The sequence below is a fragment of the Anser anser genome (genome assembly GCF_964211835.1).
Source record: "Anser anser genome assembly, chromosome: 5".
Classification (NCBI taxonomy): domain Eukaryota; kingdom Metazoa; phylum Chordata; class Aves; order Anseriformes; family Anatidae; genus Anser; species Anser anser.
This window is the reverse complement of record NC_139725.1, coordinates 50,129,193-50,150,706: the sequence shown is the minus strand read 5'-3', so window position 1 is coordinate 50,150,706 and position 21,514 is coordinate 50,129,193. Positions and strand designations below refer to the sequence as shown.

Here is a 21,514-nt window from a genome sequence, read left to right as displayed (position 1 = left end):
ATGAATTTTACTTCAGGTTATAGTAATTGTCTCTGCTCTGCCACACTTTGGCTCCTCACGTAGACCCAGTGTACACGTTGCGACTGTGAGTCCCTGTACAGTTTGAACAGCCTCTTGTTCTAATTTCTAACACGTTATCGCTTTATTTCTCTGTTGCAGATATTGATGAGTGTGCTTCAGATTCTCACCAATGTAACCCCACCCAGATCTGCATAAACACTGAAGGAGGATATACCTGTTCCTGCACTGAAGGCTACTGGCTGCTAGAAGGCCAGTGTTTAGGTAAAAACCTGATTTATAAGATTTGCGTATCTGCTTCTGTTTGTGTGCCTTTGAATAGCTGAAATAATTTCACTGAGCATCTTTGTCAAGCACAGAGTTAAAGCTTTGGCTACACAGAAACTAATGTCTTTCATCTTCACAACTGCCAACAGCACGCTGGCAGAGAGACTCCCTCATGGAACAAAAATGTAGATGTGAATGCCATATGACAGCATCCATGTTACACAGGGGATTTTCATATTCCCAGTCTGAAGGATTCCCTTTCATATAAGATCAATTGTTAGGACACATACAAAAAGATTTATTCCCAAACAGACATGTCCTTTCCACACAGTTACAGTCCAGACCAGCAGAGATAACTATTTCATACCAAGAAACGGGCCCATAAATCCCTAGATTCAACCACCCCTTTTGCCTGAGGCAATAAAAAATGTAGCTCTGAAATGGGTGCCATTTCTGCAGCTTCCAAGCAGTTTTATTTTGACTTCTTATTTTCCTTTCAGCAATGTCCTGTTCATCCTTTTAGCTCAGCCTCTCTGAAAAAACATCCCTCAACAAACAGCATGGGAAAATCTTCCAGCTCCTCTGTCCCCTAGCCCATTCCCCCCACTTGATGTGCCCATGGGATGATGAAGTGGATGTTGATGTTAGGTACAGCTCTCTGAGTGAGAGACAGGACACAACAGCTCTTTTTGTATTTGCTCTTTATTTTTTCCCCCCAGGCATGGGCTGTTTGCCTGCCAGCTCTCCGGAGCGGGACTGTCTTGTCACAACACCTCAGCTGGAAGGAGAACGGGGTTTCCCTGCCCATTTAGCCCTGGAGCTTCTCCAGCTGTTTTCCAAATTTCTCCTCCCAAATACCAATTCCAGTGCAGGACTGCCTTGTGGCTGCTTTTCTAACTACTGCAAGCAGCTGCTGTGCAACTCACCTGGCAGGCGCGGGGTGGCTGGTGAGGACAGAGCTGATCCACATCCGAATGGGGGTCTGCGTAGCTGTACCCGCTTTGGGGAGTCATCGTCTTGTAGTTCCCCTGGGATATGAAGTCTCCCAAGTCCCCTGCACCTTAATCTCTGGTAATTCCTCTTCTCCTGGAAGCCTCTGTACTCCCTCACAGCAATCAGTGATCACATGGTAAAGGGGAACTGGAGGTGGAGAACAGCTCATGGGTGCGGATGCACTGAGCTAAGCCCAGGCTGGGGTTGCACGGGCGTATGTGGTAGGGAGGCGATGAGGGAGGGGGATTCTGCTCTACGTTGACTGTTGTGTTACCCATTTACTTCTCCCAGTTACAGCCCAAACTTAATGACTGTGTGCAGCATTCAGGGCTTGGACACAGATCTAAAGCACTTTGCTGCTTGATGGATATACCAGAGAACTGAAGTGGCTGCTTTGCTGAACTGATTTGAGTATCTGCATATGCTATTTAGAATAAGCAATAACACCCCAGTGTTGTCCACTTTATGTAGGCGTGGGGTGGATTATTACAAGGCAATGCAAAGAGCTAGAAGCAAATTTTGTTTAAAATCTCTATATTTTAGTGTGTCAAAAGAATCTCAGTTTTCCATACTTTCCACTGGCCTTGGAGAAGAGATTTGTGCTGGCATAAGGCAATAAAAGGCCATTTAATGTAATCAGAGGTCTGGACTGAGTTTTTAGAGCCATTTTCTCTGTGTGTGTGTTTGTACTCTTAGTATACCATAGTTACAAAAAGCTAAACTTCTATCTAATGTAATTATCCCAGTAATGCTTACACAGGAGGAGCCAGTACAGCAGTGTCCACAGGAAACACCCACAAGAAGAAGACTTGAAAAAGTCCTTATTCCCAAAATGTAGTGTTCTTGAGATAACAGTCCTGCAAAACCCAAAGCATGTATTTAAAGTAATACACCAGCAAAATGAGATATTAATTTACTTAAAACCACTGTCACTTTCTGCAGGATTTGGACCAAGCCTAGTGCTGGTGTACATACCACAGCTGACCCTGGCTTTTTGGTTATCTTGCAATTAAGAATGCACTGAGACGTAAAAGCTAGTAACAGTGAAACCTAGTGCCATTGTCCTTGTTATTTTACACATAGAGAGTATTTCCAAAACTTTTGACATTTTCAGAAAGCCTTCGTGAAACTTGCTATGGTAAAACTGCCCTATTGAGGCCAACAAAATAAACTTGAATTACAGGATGTAGCTACTTATAAAACAGACTCACAACATTGTTGTTTTTATGGTATTACCACATCATGTAAATATTCCAGTCATTCAAGAATTCATTTTCCCAAAACGTTCTTAATATTTAACACCAAAACAGGAAGCAGTTACCTAACAAATAATGAACTGCTGGCATTCATGCAGATATATATGTATACATGTGAACCATAGGGAGAACACTGTCATCTTGATCTTCTTATGCATTGGAATCTCTCATAGGGGTCACTTCACCAAAAGCTGTGCCTTCACACTTTAATCACAAAACCTTATTTACAGCAAACTGGCTGCAGACTTATACACTTGGTTTCCTACTGCAGAAACTTTATTTCACACCTGTAGAACTGCTTCAAACTAAACTCACGCAAAACTGGTTTAATGGAAAGTAGAATTAGACTCAGCAGATCTGCTGAAAGGAGTATGAAAGCTGCAGAAGATCTAATTCAGATACTACAGCTCTCTGAAATTGCTCAAAGCTGTATGAGCTGGCTTTCAGTCTGGAGTGCAAGCAATTTCTAGTTAACAGAAGTTGCAGCATCAATGAAAACGAGTGCGGGCATCCTTCTCTTGAAGCAGGACTCTGAGGAAGCACATATTTGAATGATGTCATCTTCCTAGCTTAGCATTTCATTGATTGAATGCCCTTATTTCGTACCCTCCTGAGAGCCTTAGGAATGGACATTCAAAACTGTCCCTTCTTGCATGAGTCTTTCGGCAGACAGGATTGTTATTTTTCCAACTCATCCCCAGACTTTTACATAATTATAGTTTTTCCATACACTCTTCTGTTTTCAAATTGGCAAAAAATAATGCACTGCTTTGATAAAACATTCCATCATGGCTGTATTTACAGAAAGCATTTATATAAAGACTGTCTTCCAGTACCTGCTTTGTCATCTGCTGTCATTACAATGACTCTAGAGATCAGCAGGGATGGTTATGGAATGAGGAGTAAGACGTGCTCTGTGATCTTATTTGAATTACCCATAAGAAAAACCTAAGCAGGAACTCAATGTTTAGAACATTATTGGAAGGCTGCAAAGTTTTCAGAGTAGCCATAAAAAAAAATCTCCATAAATCAAAAGCCAGTTTATACCGAAGGAAATGTAAAGCCTTGGACAAGACAACTACTCCAGTTCCTAGGCCAGGAACAAAATTCTTCTAGCACTTCCACCACACATAACTTACAGCATTTGTTTGTGCTTATAACAGTCAACTCCATGTATTTCTAATGCTGCATTTCAGCCCAAACTGCTATTTCATTTTGGCAGCAAATTTATTGTTTACATTTTAGTATGTCAGTTAAAGATTCGTATAAAATGTGACTGTTGGAAAAGAGGGTCTTTAGAGAACTCCCTGTCTGGGGGAAAACAAACAAACAAACAAACTGCATTTAGTAATAAATACTTCTTGCTTTTTTAGTGAGTAGCTTTGGTGTATGTGGAGATAAAAGATATTTCCCTCTTGATTCTGACAAAACTTTTCAAAGAGGTTGGCTGTACTTGTGTTGATGGGCTGTACTGGCTATCAGGTAGGCTTTGAGGTAACGCTTACAGGGACTGACTGGGCCTTCCGATGATGTAGCGTTGAGCTGAAGATTACATCAATGAGAATCAGTTTATAGGGCCGACTGACAGACATCAGATGTGGAAAAAATGCATTACTGCATTCTTTTGAGCAGAGACATGATTAACTCTAATTGGGTCTGAACACCTACGTGTTTGGCTGTTAGGTCTGTAACCACTGTGCTGGGTCACTTCTCTGTTACTGGTACTATTGATTCGGTGTGCTTGATGCTTTGTGTCTGCACATGAAAATGCAGATCACTCTACTTTTTCTCTTTCTCATTTGTAGACATAGATGAATGTCGCTATGGCTACTGCCAGCAGCTCTGTGCCAATGTGCCCGGTTCCTACTCCTGCACGTGCAACCCAGGCTTTACCCTCAATGATGACGGAAGATCATGCCAAGGTACTGTGTATGCTGTACCGTATCTGAAATCTTTGGTCCCAACCCAGCAACACTCTTAAAACTTGCTTACTTTTTAGCATACAGGTAACCTTCCCAACATTGCTTTTGAAATGTTGACAGGTTAGTCTGTCTGAGGTATTTCTGTAGCTCCCATGTGACCATATGTTTGTCACCACAGTACCTAGGAGGGGTAGAGGTGCGACGTGAGCAATGCATCCATAGAGATATACACAAGGCCAAACCCCCCTAAAGACACTCACGGAAATTACTGAGATCTAGGCACTGAAGTATTTTTAAAATCTGAGGCTGTGTGACGCACCTGAGACAGGAAATCTCTGTCAGATGAAAAAATTAGATCCGAGGCTCCCAAGCTCCACATGAGGGTCCTGAGCACCTGACCACCTTTTGCTGTGATGTGCTACCTGAATCCAAGTTGACACAACCTCTCCATGAAGCCTCTCCTTAGCTAAGCAGCAACGCAGAGCATCTTCCCACATTCTCCAGGAAATGGTCTGTGTTAATTATGTGAGGACCTTCCAGAAGCTGCTAATGTCCTAAAAGGGGGAAAAAAAAAGGCTTTGTCATAGCCCAAGGTTTCCATAAGGACCATTCCTCATTGCATTTAATTCCTCAGGTATATGCTCCTGCATTTCGTCTCAGGTCTGTTATGACAAAATCGGTTCAACAATTTTAAAATTACAGGATAAAGAGAGAAGTCTTTGTAATAAAATTTTCACCCCATCTTCCATGTTACTCTTTTGAATGAAGATATTCCCCAAATCCTTCACTTCCATGCATGTTGTGTTTCCAACATGCTCTTTCCAAACATCATCTTGAATCAAAATAAACATTACTGACTTGGTTATGTTTTTCAGAACAAACCATTTTTACTGTACAGATAATCTCTTTCAAATGCTTTACAGTAATGAATTGAAAATAGAGTTTGGGGAGAAGTCATTGATGCAATGAGCATTGGTTTCCCGCAGATGTGAACGAATGCACAGGCGAAAACCCTTGCACTCAGTCCTGCGTCAATACCTATGGCTCTTTTCTCTGCCGTTGTGAACCTGGCTATGAACTGGAAGCTGACGGAGTTAACTGCAGTGGTAACTGTCTTCAGTTATTTATTGGGTCTGGTTTCTTTATCTATTCCTTTCCCAAAGTATTGTTTTGTACATGCTTTTTTACAAGTCTTCTGCTTTGGTCTATGGTTAGCAGCAGGATAGCTGCTAATCTGATTCTTCCAGTTAAACGGCACAGCAAATGCCCGGAAAAGCACAATGGAGGATGGCTGCAAATAGTTTTAAAGAAAAAAGCTAAATATTAAAAAGCTCCAAGATAACAGCAAAACATACAAAACGCTTTCTAGTGATAAATGGGAGCCTTATTAAAGCAAGTAAACTAGGGACGGTCCTAGAACATTCTTCTGTGATTAAAGAAATAGTCATGCATAAAGCACTTTTCCATTTGCCAGTAGAAGGCATGTATTCCTCTTGCTCTTACAACTGCACACTTCTGTCTGAAACATTCCCTCTTTTCCCCTGGATGGTTCTGGCTGCACTTCAGAAGTAATATATGGTTTCTTAGCAGAGCTGATATGTTCAGTTCATAGCAGATGAAACTGTGCTTATGTCACTCTACTTTTCCCTCTCTTGTTTTTGTTTTTATTTTATTGCTTTATTTTAATTGAAGGCAAAACTTATTTCTGTGCTTAATGTTCCCACAGCCTGATAAAATTAGAGAATCCAGCCAATATTTCTTGGAAGGAAAAACACACTGGAAAATACTTGTTTTTTAATTTACAGTAAACAGATGTAACATGCTGTTTCTGAAAGAGAAGACATGTGATACGCAGTCTGTATATAGATTAGTGTTTCTGAAGTTGTTCCTCCATGCAAATCTCCTTATTACAAGGGAGAGTACAAAGACCTAAATCTCTAAAGGGTCTTAACATATAGAGCTGCAGCACCTAACTTAAGATTTCTGCTTTCCAGTAGAATTTCTGCTTCTAAATTAGACTTCTCTGCCTGTTTACATGCTCCTGAGCTAGCCGGGGGCCTGAATCACCTAAGCTGAGTGCAATACCACACAAACATTGCCAGTACAAAATGGTGCCAGGAGAGGTTATGCTTAAACCTCATTTGTGGCTGAGAGTTAAGCCTGCAAAAGGGATTTTCCACCACTCAGATTTAGGGCAGAAAACCATCTCTTGACCCTTCTGCACAAGCAAACACTTGTTGGAAGTGGGTGAGATTCCTCTGAATGAGCTTCTTTCACTTCACAAGTAATCACTGGACAGCACTGAGGCTTGCAAAGGGAATGGCCCCTGCAGATGCAGCAGCCAGAAGCACTGCAGAAGGGTTTGGATGTGTCTGCCCCGTGTGGTTCGGCAGCAGCAATGTGGGGCCTTGGGGCTTTATGTACCTCCAGCACTTGACAGCAGCTACTCACAGGTTACTTGAATCTGATGGTGCTGGAGGGCTGGGCTGGGAGACCTAGAGGGGGTGGGCCATATCCCAGTCCCCTTACAGAGTGCTTTTCTCAGTGAACTCGCTGGAGCAAGCCACACACTAACAGGACTGTGTAGGTGTAGAGTTCCCTTCATCTCATCTCTCTTTTGATTATGTGGTTGCAGACATAAAGCCACTTAAGCATATTTGGACTTCAAATACTTTCTCAAGTGCATCTGTACAAAACAACAGAAGTGTATAAATGGTCTAAGCCCAATTTAAAGAAAGGGAAATTCAGTCTGAGGAGTAAAAGTGATTTGCCTGGGAGAGTCAACATGTCAGAGCTGGGAATACGAACTTGGGAGTTCCTGGCTGGGACTCTGGCTTTTGTTTCTTACTTCCCCTGAACAGAGAAATAAGGAAATGATTAACAGCAGCCTCCCTCAGTCTAGCGCCTTTGCATGTGTTTTCTCCTCAGTCAGCCATGCCTCCATGTGCAGCTCAGAAGTTCATCTTTCTCGCTTGAGCACAGTTCTGCAGAATATGATGACTGATCAATTCATGAGTAAAAGGGGAAAAGAGATCATTTTCTGCTTTTAATCAGAGGTTGGACAGCCTGTTTAGCTTCCTGGGTATCTGGGAGATCTCTGGGCCTTCCAGTAGGTCTGACCCAAGCTGGGATGAAGTCTGAAGTCTTGCTTGGAACGCCTTGCAAGTAACTGGCTAGAGGCTAAGAAACATAAAACAGCCAGGGCTGGCTGCAGGATTTCTGCTGGGACCCATGTGGCCCTGGGAAAGGGAAGTTTGCTCTCCAGAAAAAGAAAAAAAAAGGAAAGAAAAGCACCACCAAGTCTCTCCTTACAAATTACAGTTGCAGATTTGTTGTTGGAGTACCACAATCTCTGACGTAAAACAGAACCGAAAACACAGCCAACTGGTGACAGGTATTCAAAAAGAAAAATAAATATATAAGAGCCATGCATTGTGTTGAGCAGCGGCCTTGGTTTCCCTAGGAAAAAAAAAAAAAAAAGAGGTTTAGCCAAGAACCTGTTTAACAGTATTTTGCCAGGCTGCCTCAGAGCTCTAAGGAGTTGGAAGGTGCCAAACTCCAGCTGGGGTGATAGGCACGTAGTCTGGATGGCCCCTGCTTGTGGGACTGCTCTTTTGACTGTGAAGCCAAAGACTCTAAACTGTGTTTTACCATTGCAGACATGGACGAATGCAGCTTCTCAGAGTTCCTCTGCCAGCACGAATGTGTAAATGGGCCTGGTTCTTACTACTGTATCTGTCCTTCGGGCTATAACCTGCTTGATGATAGCAGAAGCTGCCAAGGTAAGAACATTCCAGCACTCAGAGGGACTAGAAAATAGGTCCTGTGTCTGGAAAGAGGTTTTCAAGGACTGAGATGCTTGGTCTTGGCATTGCATAAGTGACGTACTCGTAGGGGCCAATTATGTGATTCTGGTGAGAACATCATCACACAAGCAGTCCCACTGAGGTCAATTGGTGTAAGGAAGGCTTTACTGCCTAAGAAACAGCTACACAGTAAAGCTCTCAGATGCTTTCCTCTCTGCTGCACATCTCTCTTTAGTTTTCACATTCTGTAAGGTCAGAAAGCTTGAGCAGCCAGTTTCTTTCTTATTTTTGCAGCACTTAGCATATGGAATCACTCCAGTAACGAGAAATGAATGGAGTAAAAACTGGTCTTAAAAGAGGGGCTGGTTATCAAAAAGCCACTTCTCATGGTGCAAGAGCATTATGAATTTGGGGGCAATTCCTTACGATGGACATTGTAGTAGAAGAGCTGTGTCTTGCATATACTTCCCTGCTTGTCTTTCTCTTGTTTCTTGTGTTTTAGATATCAATGAATGTGAAACTAGAAACTTCACCTGCACTCCACAGCAAACGTGTTTCAATATCCCAGGAGAATATAAATGTTTAGATCCAGTAAGATGCGAGGATCCTTATATCCAGATTAACGAGAAGTGAGTAACATATCCACAGCCACAAAAGCAAATTCTGTCTGTGTGAAGCATATCTAATGAACCAAATAAGCTGCATTTTTGCAACACGACCATGAAGTGTACCTAAAGAGCTATAGATACATGCTGTTGCTGCATTTACCATTAGTAAGCTTTATACAAATAATAAATTGCAATTCCTTACCAGGTCACCAGGTGGGATATGATATGATACTCAGATGTGTGGGAAGTTAGACTGGAAAAACACTTATCAGTGAGTAGAAAAACCAGCAAGGTTTGTAATGTAATGAGACATTTACTTACATTACTAATTGACTTCATATATGCTCAAATGTAGCCCGTTTGTTAATATGAGTATTTCCTGTAAATATTAACTAGCTCATGTTCAGGAAGTACTTTAAAAACATTAGATGCTAGTTATCGCAGGGTCCAAGTAGTTTCCTGCTGCTTAAAGGCTAAATGTGCTGAAAAGTCCACAGACTGATTTGCATTGTCTGGAAATTGGGTATATCTGAATGCGGCCATTAGCACTGTTCCTGTTTAAATACAGAACTATTTGGGCAAACAAATCAGGGGGGAGGCAGCACGTTTCTAAAAGTTGCCTGATTCTTTCACATTTTTGTATGTACCTGCCTGGGGCTCAAAATGTTTCAGCTCCAGCTATATCTCTAAGCATTGCAGGCCATAGAATTTCATCCATAGTGTTTGCACTAAACCCAATTACTTAGGATTACTTGGTAGCCTAATGTATTTTATAGATAAGCAAGAGATGAAGAATCCACTGCTTCCCATGACAATGAATTAATGTCTTTACATTGCTTTCTGAACTAGGGCAGCTGAGGAATGGACAAGTTCTGTTCTGCCAGTTCTGGCTCTACCTATCTTCAGAGGTGGTAGAATCTTAAACTAGAAGATGAAATGTTTAAAGTCTATGTATCTAAATTCCTCAGAGCCCAACTGCAGAGTACTTACAAATCATCTTCCACCAAAACTCTTGATCTCTGAGCTTTGTATTTGGTGGCTTTGGCTCATATCTAGATGTGACTGCATTTAATTTGTGGCATATGTCTAGAAGTGGTCAGTATAAAAGACAAGCAAATTCTTTGCATCTGTGTTCTCTGTGGAAGGGATTGGGTGTTTGTAATGCCAGGAACTTTTGTATGGAGGATTTGCCAGAGGAATTGTCTGAAGTTGGTGTCAATAGTGGAGGTTATAGAAGAAATACGGGGGGGGGGGAAAGCAACTATTTTCCACCCAGTAAATTCCCTAACATGGATTTTATAAAGGGACATCCTGCCTCACAACTTTATTGGAGTTCTCTGAAGAATTCAGCAGCTTATGGCTAAGGGGCATAGGCTGATACGGTCTGCTTGGGTTTCCAAAGGCTTCTGAAAAGAACCCTAATTTAGGCTTCTATGGAAATTAAGTAGCCATAAGTAAGTGAGCAACCCCTGGCACAGATGAATAAGAGGTTGAAAGATAAGAAGAGAATTGTGGAAAAAACCTCAATGACTGCAACAAAAATGGCAGATGAAATTCAATGCAGAATAATGTAAAGTAAAAAGACTGCCAACTTCACAAGGTAAATGAAGAGCACTGATCTAATCATAGTCCAAGTGAGGTTTGAGGACTGTTATAGGTAGTTGCATAGTCTGCCATACTCAGTAGAGGTCAGAAAAGCAATCTGAAATTGAGGTATGGAATATCCTTAGAACACGTGCCATTGTGTACCCGTATCTTCAAGACCATGCAGTTCCATCCCCTCTTTCAAGAGCAATGTAATGTAACTGGACAAAGGTTCATAAAGAGCCACAAAGATGGACAAAATCATGGAATAGATTCCTTGTGAGAAGCAACTAAGTTAGGACTCTTCAGCCATGACAGGATCAAATACAAAAACCTGAGTTGCATGTGGAGTATAAGCAGGGATTGACAGTCTGCTCCCAAGAGCTGAGGGTATCAAAGTCAGCAAGGGGCCGTGCAAGGAGAGGGGTCAGCAAGGGGCCGTGCACTGCTTGCCAGGGGCTGTGGAGCCACACGGTACCATGGACGCCAAGTGTTCCTGAGGGTGCAAAGGGAAGATGGACAAGTTGATGGATAAGAAATGCATTGTGGGCTAACAATATAGAATCATAGAATTGTAGAGTCATTAATGTTGGAAGAGACCTTCAAGATCACCCGGTCCAACCATCACCCTACTACTAATGTCACCCTCTAACCTATGTCCCTAAGCACCACGTCCAACCTTTCCTTGAACACCCCCAGGAACAGTGACGCCACCACTTCCCTGGGCAACCCGTTCTGAGTTTTCTGAGTCACAAATGATTGGAGGCTGTTGGGGTGGAAGCATCATATGCTTGATTTGCTATTCTTCCTTAGGGCTCTGGATTTGATGGTTTTGGTTTGACCCAGGATGTCTCCTTGTATGTTTTTGTGTACTATATAAAAGATTCTTAAACAGCTAATATAATATTTATGTAGCACTTTCAGTGGAATGATCCAATAATTAATTCTGGGGACAGTTCAGTTTAAATTACTATCAGGACAAACATGTAAAAGGTATTCTACACCTGCAGAGCTGCCTTAAAGACAGTACTGATTTTCAAGTGAGCTAAGGAGACGTGGGATGCCAAGATATTTTGGCAAAGCCTAGAAGACAAGAAAAAGAAGGCAGGGATATAAGCAGACTGGAGTAGCACAGAGAATACTAAAAATACGCAAATTCATTACATTTTCATTGATTCTTTTCGCTGTTTGACAACTTGATTGATTGATTGATTGTTCTTTGCAGCTGTATCAGCATGTAAAGAATGAAGTAATACAGAAATTTGTAACCACTGATGACAATCCTCTCTCCCTTTTAGCCGCTGCATGTGTCCAGCTGAAAACCCTGGCTGCCGAGATCAGCCATTCACCATCTTGTACAGAGTCATGGATATTGTGTCTGGGCGGTCAGTGCCTTCTGACATCTTTCAGATGCAAGCAACAACTCGCTACCCTGGAGCCTATTACATCTTCCAAATCAAATCAGGGAACGAGGGCAGGGAATTCTACATGCGGGTAAGTCTGGTGCTGGCTGGGAGAAAACCTGGAGTATCTTCTTGTTAGCTGAATTTCTTTCTGACAGCAGAACTCTTTTACTGAATACCATTCAAACCTTCAGTATGAGACATTTTTACATGCAGACATGCAGGTCATTGTGCTGGTCTGGCTTTGATATTCACCTTAAGTGATGTTTGGTGGCTACTGATGGCTCCCATGCTTCACAGAAAATGGTTGCATGACAGATTTCAATAGATCTCAAAACATGTTCCTCATGCGAGCCTCAGTATAAACTTTTCAATATTAAAAATATATATATATAAATAAAAAGTTTTGAAATTCCCAAAATGACAAGTGATCCAGGAATGATCATGCACATCTCACAAGTTCTTTCCTGTTGTAAAGCCATTACTGATCCCACTGACCTCCCCTTGTCTGGGCTGACCTGGCACTTCCTAAGGCTCCACTGATGAGCTTCACCGCTCAAGTCTGCTATTTATTTTTATTTTTTTTTTTGTATTTCTTTATCACATACCCATTCATTTGTCACCTAGACTACTTTGCTTGCACAAGCCGTCCTTTTGCTTCACCGGCAACACGTTCGTGTGTCAGGTTTGTAGCCAGCAGGTGGTGCCTATTCCTTGTTTTGAGAACAGCAGGAGCAGGCAGAGAGGGAAGGGGCACTGGGAAGCACAGGGCCCCCGGCTGCTGCATGGTGGGCTGCGGTACCGGGGCCACAGCCTGGCCCTGGACAGCCCGGCCAGTTCCTCCTCACCATTTTCTTGGGCTTCTATTATCAAATACAACATAAATGCTCCTTTTCATGGTAAAACAGGTCCCACTTTATGTACATAAGCATCTGTTGGAAACCAAATTACGTTTGGTTTTAACCTCAGAAACTCTAATTTTTAAATTCTCATAATCCACTGTTCTGGCCAGATATTTCAAAGCTCTGCTTCCACTTACTAAAGGACAGATTTTCTGACGTGCCTTCACATATTTAAAGCTCTCTTCAGAGGGTGAGGTTTTGCAACATTAACATACGCAGTTGTACAACCAACCCTGATTCCACTCATAGAGAAACATCTGTTCTCAAAGCTCTGGTAACATAACCCCTTCTTGGGGTTTGCTGCTTCAAAGTAATAATAGATTTTGCATCAAATTAAATAATATCTGACAAAAAAAATGTGATATTATTTGTACATACTCCAAAACCATGTTTTCATCTTTTCCCACTCAGACAATAGCAAATTTCTATGCACAATAGCTTCTTTTATGTGCAGGGCTCCCAAAGGCTTTAAAAACTGTAGAAGGTGATAGTTCATACAAAACACTGAGGTGGAGCCAAACGCTGAAATGAAGCTCTCTCTCCTGTGAATTGCAGTAGCTTCTAACAATGCAACAGAAAATAGTGTTATTTTGGCTGCTCGAGGCCTGTGGACATAACGTGGTCTCACCTGAGATGATAGCTTTCATGAACTGTTTTTGGAAATCTCACCTGCTTCCTCTTGTTTTGTGTACAGCAAACGGGACCGATCAGTGCTACCCTGGTGATGACCCGTCCCGTGAAAGGGCCCCGTACTATTCAGTTGGACTTGGAAATGATCACTGTTAACACCGTCATCAACTTCAGGGGAAGCTCTGTCATCCGGCTGAGGATATACGTATCACAGTACTCGTTCTAACCCTTGAGTTGGTGCCCTGTAAACATTAAAACAAAAGACACGGTTCCTCCTCTGCAGAACTCTCTCCTCAGAAGCCAGTACGTATAGCAGCTCAAAACCAAGTCAGTATTTCCACAGACCCAGCGACCTATGCCTGTCTGAGGAGGGAGCCTCTTCATGCACAGCCCCTACCAGGATGCAGTCCTCTGGAGGTGTATCAGCAGCAGATCCCATACGATTCTCTATGCGGTCATGTATTTTAAGGACTCATTTTTCCATTGTAAACACTTCTAGGGTATGAGTCTACGTTTCAAAGACTGTGAACCTTCGTAGCTCCAAGGCTGCTTAGCAAAAAGCACCAAAGAAACTGAGGAAAAAGCTGGCTTTTGCAATCTCGCCTGTTTTGTTGTTTGGTTTTTTTTTTTTTCATTATAAATGGAAAGCAGACAACCAAGTAGAACCTTCCCTTCACCCCCCCAAAAAAGTCACCTATTGAAACAAAGGATCTTAGAAGTGCTAATTTACATTCCCAGTTATCTTTGAAATTATCAGTCCGGCACTTTGTCTTAACTCACCCTGCATTTGTCTTATTTTCACCTGTTTTTCTTTGATTCTATTTTATACTTAAAATTCACTGTAAATTCAATCCAAAATACATGTTGTACTATGTAATCTTCTACTTTCTAACAAAGTGTCACATCTTTGGGTTCCTTTCTGTATTAAATCTTTCTATATAACAGAGTTCATAGAAATCTATCACTGGATGGCATGTTTTACAATGTTTAGGGTGTTACGCTTTGTTACAGCCAGATTCTTTGGCCCAGGCCTCCACTGCCAGAATAGTGTCCAGGGGCTTCAGAGCAGGTGAGAATTAGAACTTTCACCTGGTTTTCAGCGGAATAATTGCAAACAGTTTGTAATGGTTATAAGGTAACAGTACTGACTTTGTAGTTAAGGGTGCAGCCGACCTCCTGTTCAAAGACCCCTTGGCTCAGACACGTCTAAATTCCTTCAGAGAAAAAAAAAATGTTCTGTTCACACAGAGTCTTTCTCCTACATTCCTAACATTGTGGAAAATAAGCTGGAAAAGACTTGGAATGGTTGTATCGTTCATGCCTCTGCCTCAAAGCAGGCCCAGCTATACCAGTACCCAGACCTCGAGTGATGGGATCCCACAGTTTTCCATAGGTAATGGCTTCTCAGGTATAACTGCTGTAACCAACAGAAAGTTTTTCCTAAAGTCTAATCTGAATCTCCCCTGTTGTAATTTAAATCTATTCTTTTCAGCCTACTTCCAGTAGAAACAGAGAACAGTTTATCTTCCCCATGCAACAGTCTTTAACATGTCTGAAGACTGTTGTCATGTCTCCCCTCAGACTGTTCCTCTCTAGTCTAAACAAACCCAATTCTTTTGGTCTTTCCTCATACATCACATTTTCTGGACCTTTGATCATTCTTGTTGCTCTCATCTGGATTCTCTCCAGTTGGTTCACATCTTTCTCAAAGTGCAGTGCCCAAAACTGTGAAAAGTATTCCAGCTGAGGCCTCACAGTGCTAAGCTAAATATATATATATATATATATATTCAGGAGTTTGAAAATAAAAATAAAAATAATTGTATAGTTTGGAGGTATAATCCTCACCTTGTTGAAGCCATTGGCAGGTCAGTGTTTTATTTTGTAAGAACAAGGGTTCCTATACTTTGTTATTAAATTTCTCTGAAGCAACAGCTTTTGCTTTTTTCCCCTACTTTTTCCTTATTGGCTTATTTGCTCTTCAGCATTGCTAGGACAAGAAAGATAACCTTTGCTTGGTCTTTTTGGGGACTGAAAGTTCTTAATGCTACTTGGGAAAGGGAGTTAAGTAGATTATAATGCGAATAGGCTGGAGCAGAGTAGAAGCATTATGTGAGGTCTTCATTAAAGTGGGAGTATTAAATGGGACTCAGAAAGTTACCACAACGCAGGCTGCATGGCACGATCAGAAAAATGACTCTCTTGTTCCCAAAAAGCTTAAAAGTTAGCCTGGGGTTGTTTTTCCTTTAGCTGTAGAAGTGGCTGCTCTTTTTACTGTACTTAGCTTGAAGGAAGCCCTGACGCAATGGCCCACAACAACAAAATGCTAAATCGAGTGTGCTTTAGCAGCTTCCATTCCTTAATAAAGTTTCCTCCTTGCTGATGCAACATCCTGGGGTCCTGTGGCTCAGAGCTCTGTACACAGGCTGTCCTTTATTATAAAAACAAAACAGCTTGAGACTGACTTCAGTGGGCCAAGCAAGGAGCAGGAAACCAACAACTTTTGTGAGAAGCCAACCTGGAGGAGATAAATGTAGAGGAAATGTGCAGAGGAACATCAGAAAGAGCAATGTGCTTCCTGAGTGTGTCCAGGCTCATCATACACCACCGTCTTGGAGGAGAAAATAGAGATAATCAAGAAGGAGGAATGGCAGTTTATAACCACGGGCTAAAGCTGTGCATGGGTCCCCAGTGAAGGAACGGAGACATGGGGAACAAGCGGGCTCTGGTGGCCCAGAAAGCAGACGTGGGGCAGGCAGGATCTTAAACTAGGGGCATTAAACTCTCAATGTGCTGAGGGTTTTCCCAGTGCTTAAAAGCCTTCCTTCTCCTGCTTTGTGCCCGTGTTATCGCTTCTTTGTGCCTAGTGGAGGAGTCCTCTCTCCTGCCATCACATCGCCTCCTGGAGACGAAGTGCACTCCATTAGATATCAGACAGTTCCTCACTTCTGGGCTGTTCTCCCATGGCCCCCACATACCAACCTGGTTTAACCCTAATTTAGAAACATTAAAAAAAAAACACAGAGGAATTCTATAACAAAACACTTTGTTAAAAGAGTAAAGCTTGAATGCCTGGTTTTAGCAGGGTCCAGCAAATACTCATAAAACAATATTACACTTTCTATATAAACATTCTGCGCTTTTAAAAAAAAAGTGAAAAGTCTGGAAACAAAGGAATTCAGCCACTTCTCAACCGCCATAACATCTTTCATCACTCACTATCACTCCAGCCAACTTTAACTTCGCCAAAATATATGCCAATCTCAGAATAATAAATTACTAGCAGTTTATAACCTCTAAACTCTCCATTTCCTATTCAAGGGTCTGTTTTCAATAGACCATCGCAGGCTCATATATTACAGCAATTCTCACCAAATAAAAAAAAAAAAAAAAGGAATATGCATGTAAGGTTTTTACAGGATTAAAGTTAAGAATGCAAGCTTGCAACTTCTGTGTGCATACATGTTCTCCTCGGAGGTTGGGCCACCCTACAAATAGATAGAATCCCAGCTTCAGGTCCCATCAGAAAGTGATTGTTTATTCCCATTAGAGGATTTTCTAGCATGAGGCATGTTACCACATGGTTCACAGACAGTGTTCTGGCCAACACCAGATGAGGGCACTGACCTGGGCCTGGGTACGTGCAGCTCAGGGTGACGGGGACATGGCAGAGCAGGGGAGGGATGGATTTCTTCCTCGCCTGCCTCTTGGCCATCAGATCTGTGTAAACACAGGTCCTCAGCAAAGGGATTGCCTCTCAGTACGTGTTTGTACAGCACCTATTGCCAACGCAATAATTGGAATAAAAGTAAATGAGAGCAGAAATGACAGAAATCCTTGATACAGATCACAGCGACTGGGAGGGAAACCATATTCCAAGAAAGGAGCCAAGTGATTCATGCTATTTGGGCTAGGTGCCAGGGGGAGAAGAATGGCAAGAGACAAATGACCCAGTGCTGTAGAGTTGGATGGGTCCTACCTAGCGTATTTGTCTTTGAAATATTTCTAGGGGACTGGCTAGTTTTTAATGCAGACAACAGAATATTATTTCAGAGTTTATTATTTTAAGAGTTTACTGGATCCCACAGAATCACTTTTCAACCTGTGCTTCTCTGATAGCAATAATTTTGGTGTGAATAGCTAAGTTTCTTGGAGTGCCTGGTCACCCAGCGTCACCGAGGTAGCATTCATTGCCATTCCTGTAGGGCTCTCTCTTCTTCAGCTGGGGAGCCTGTAGCCGTATTTGCCTTCTGTTGGCCCAACCTTTACAAGAGTCAGCTTTCATTGGATCAGAAATGTGGTATTTGCATCAGCACAACTTATGTATTCATTTCTCTCTACCTAGAACAAGCAGAGCAATAGGATCAATAGAGTCTGTGGTCATTCAAGTTTTCCAATCTGGCTTATTCACAAAATTTGCTACTGAATCTTTTCTGTAGCATGTAGCTGTATTATAACCTCATGAAAATTCCATAGTACAAAGTTGTTTCAAGAATAAAAAAGAAATAAAAATATGCCCTAATGTTATTTAAGCCTGAAAGGTACCATTGTTGAAATAAATCTGGATGGAAAAACCCTCAGCTGGTGTTAATTTGCATGACTGCTGCTTTTCAATGGAAGGATAAAAAGTATACTGAGGCTCTGCCCTGTGTGCGTGTAAAGCACTGTGGATGTTTCTGTATACACGAAGAATTGACGTAAGCTAAAACTAGTGGTAACGTGGCTCTGCATTTAGAAGTTAAAGAGTTTTAAGGTAGTATGATGCAAGAAAATTGTGCGTTTTCATCTGACACGAGCACTTATAAGTGATTTAAACCGGTCACATTCTGTTGTTTTAGATCTTCGAACCAATTCTGACTAGCTCAACCCAAAAGCAGATGCCATGCATGAAAATTGAAGCTGATGGTTATCGTTAGACCTTCTGCAGAAAGCCTGCCCAGAAGGGCGACCTGTGCTGAAGAGGCAGTACAGTAGGGAGTGTAATGGTCCAGAGTACTTGTGCGGGGCTGTCTCTGATCCTGCAGTTCTTTTCCTCACCTGTTTCAGTGCAGAGTGCATCTGATGTTTAGAAGTGTGCACATCAGGGGTGGACATCTCACCCACTGCAGATTTTATTAGCTCAAGCTTCTGAGATCCCTGTAGTGGTTTCCACTGGCCAAACTGATCCCTGTGTACTCAAGGAGCATCAGTGAAGTCACATCAGGGAGCGTTTGGCTAAGTGAATAACGATGCAATAACCTTGATGTAAGAACTGAGGAATGTAGCTGGGTAGAAAAGGGATCTTTAGAAAACACTTCAGCCACCAAAAACTTCCCAAATATTCAATCTCCTTCAACTCCGTACAGGGTCCCAGTATCACTCACTCTCCCTTTTGAGTTTGTCCTGGACAAGTGATCTCATTATGGTCATGCACTGCAAGCACATGCTGAGTGCACCCCACCTCTTCTCTAGCACTACCTAACATTTTTCACTTTGCTTTCTGGAGACCATTTGTAGGTTACGTGTCTCTCTTGGTCTCTGACTGACTTCTGTTGCTTTTCTCACAGCCAAGGCAGACCCTTTATTTCCCTGCAAGGTTCCTCTGCACCCACCATCTGTAAAAGTTCTTCAAGTGTTTTGCTGGGAAGGCAGGCACCGTGGTGGCCCACCTGCTGCTTCTGTACCCCTCTCTCTGCAATGTCACCAGGCACCCTTACAGCAAAGCACTAGGTCTGATGGTTGAAAGGATTGCCCAGCCTGCTGCCAGAGCCTGGTTTCATGAAGAGGATTTAAAAATAAACAATGCTCCCCTCCCACTCTGAAGGTACCAGCTGCTCTCTTAGGTCCTGATGAATCACTTTTCTCCTGAAATCGGGTCTGCATCATTCTGTCTTGACAGTCACACGGCTTTCTAAGAAGCCTGATAAGGCTATGTTTATGCAATACATCCTTAGGATCTTCACACTCCGGATGGGGTTTTCCCTGTTTCCAAGGAGTAATTGGCCCAGACAGAGTGCAATGTGGTCACGACTGTGCTGAAGTCAGTGATTGCTAAGCACCCACATCAGGTCTGCATCTAGCCCAGTTGTATTTTAAGTCTTGAATCTCAGTGTCAGTGGTATAAATGTAAACAGATATGTATTATTTTGACAGTAGAGTTGAAAGATTGTTTCTAGTAAATAAATAGTAGTATGACTGCACTATCTCTCTGTGGGAACTATCTTTGGGTACTTCAAGATTTTCTGAGACAACCTTTGGCACTTGAAGATTCTCTCTGGTATTTCAGGCCACACACTGATGTGTTTCCATGAATGATTCCTCACCCCTAGTCTTCAAAGGCCAACCCAGACACTTGACTACACATTTTCAAACTATCAATCTACATGCAAGCTTTTGCAGAGTCATGGCTCGTACCTCGTTCATAGAAATTGTTCCTTGAGTTATCTCTGTAATTTGTAAGGGATCACGTTGACTTCCTCAAGACTGTTCGTGGTGCGTGCACATGTGTTTTGCAAGACAGGAACCTCAGTCTGGAGACTGTTCATCCACAACTTGCTGCAAATGTTCTGTATTCAACAAGTGAATCATAGCTACAAAGGTTAGTTTTGACAAAATCCTCAGAACATATGGTGGTGGGAGTTTTTCCTGTCTGCCTCTGCGTAATACAAACACAATTCAAAAGTCCACCACCAGAGTTCTCCAGTATGCATAATAAATCATTGTTCTTAAGACATATTTCACCCAATAAACTCATTCTGTAGATTATCTGAAATACAAACAAAGAGGTAGAAGGCATGCCAAGATTACACAGATTTGTTATTCAAATCAGTATCCCCAAACCTGCATCTAGTTAATCATTTTAAAAGATTCCTTTGGACTTTGACATCTGATGTCATCCAGGTAGTGAAGGGGGGACAGAAAAACCAGCTGCTTCCTAAAGGAGCTGCTCCACAGAGATCCTGGGACTCCTACAGCAAGCGGAAAGAGCTGCCAGCCCTAGCCAGTACCCCAGGTCAGTAAATGAGGCAAAAAACTGGTAGAGATCAGTCCTTAGCTGGAGGAGAGAGATCTTCATTGACTTCTTAATGATGCCAAATGGAGATTTACCTAATAACGTGTATAAAATTTCTCATTGTGTTTATATGTATACAGAAAATTTTAAGTGACATTCCCAAGCTGTGGCCAACCACATGCATACTACCTGCAGCGAGCTCTAGCGTAACCCTCTGCCATTCAGTGTGAGTTACCACAGCGTAAGTGACAGCAGTCATTCCCATAGATTAAAAAATTAGAATTAGTGAGGGATAAAATTGCAACTGAACCAGAAAGTCAACAAAAAAAGAGCTTTGTCTTTAGTTAACTTTCAGTGCTTTGGTTATGATATCATTGCTGTGGACAAAAATAATGAATCAGAAACCCAAAATACCAAAAAGGAGATTATGTCTTTAGAAAGATAAGCATCCAAGTAGCCTATAAACAGCTCTGGAATGAAGATATCCTACGTGAAGTCTGGAAAAGGAAGAATTAACTCCTAGAAATCCAGCATCCTTGTCTCCTACCAGCAGGATTAAGCAGAGATGAGCCCTACCAATGTACAGATGAAATGGCTGGCTGACATATGGACTACAGAAGAGGCAGGCTTGACCAGAGACAAGGAAAGTATAAACCAAGATCATGTAGAAGTACTAAAGAATGGTCTCAGTATGCAGGGTCTCTGAGACAAGTCTTCTCTCTCCTGCTGTACTTGAAGCATTTTAACTTTGTTCAGACCTTTGAAAGACAGAAAACTGCTCACAGTCATTTCAATTAAAAAAAAAAAAAAAGGAAGGTAGCTTTCATCTGTTCAAATGGAGCATCAGTTTTCGAAAAAGCCATGCTGCCTGGCCAACCTGTCACCCAATGAGGTGCACTGGACACTGCAAGCCTGTAAGTGTAATTTAAGGTATAGCACATACAGCACCACCTTATACCACCAGGTCCTCCTGCAAACAGTACATGTGCAGAGAGAAGGATTCACTGCCCAGCTTGACAAATGCTCCACAGAATTTCTGCTTCTGCTTAAACACTCATTTCCCTAATCCCTACTTGCAGGCTGTCCAAGTTAATAAGCATGTTATATTTTGCAGTCATAATTATTTTCAAAAGA

General features: G+C 42.0%; 2 protein-coding genes across 4 annotated transcripts in view; both read left to right on the top strand.

The window, feature by feature from the left end:
* Window positions 1-14,336, top strand: part of FBLN5 (fibulin 5) — a 46,945-nt gene extending 32,609 nt beyond the window's left edge. For both annotated transcript variants that reach the window (XM_083838321.1, XM_083838322.1), the window contains 7 exons: window positions 160-282; window positions 4,340-4,456; window positions 5,443-5,562; window positions 8,116-8,238; window positions 8,765-8,891; window positions 11,753-11,948; window positions 13,454-14,336. In XM_083838321.1, coding sequence (XP_083694447.1) covers window positions 160-282; window positions 4,340-4,456; window positions 5,443-5,562; window positions 8,116-8,238; window positions 8,765-8,891; window positions 11,753-11,948; window positions 13,454-13,615 — 968 coding nt within the window. In that variant the 3' untranslated portion in view covers window positions 13,616-14,336. The remainder of the gene's footprint in view (window positions 1-159; window positions 283-4,339; window positions 4,457-5,442; window positions 5,563-8,115; window positions 8,239-8,764; window positions 8,892-11,752; window positions 11,949-13,453) is intronic.
* Window positions 14,337-14,476: 140 nt separating this feature from the next.
* TC2N (tandem C2 domains, nuclear) overlaps window positions 14,477-21,514 on the top strand; it is a 49,747-nt gene continuing 42,709 nt past the window's right edge. Inside the window, exon 1 of one of the 2 annotated variants that reach the window (XM_083838311.1) lies at window positions 14,477-20,380. The gene's annotated coding sequence lies outside the window, so the exon portion shown is untranslated. Of the gene's footprint in view, window positions 21,295-21,514 lie in introns of both variants that reach the window. The other variant, XM_083838306.1, reaches the window with a different exon arrangement.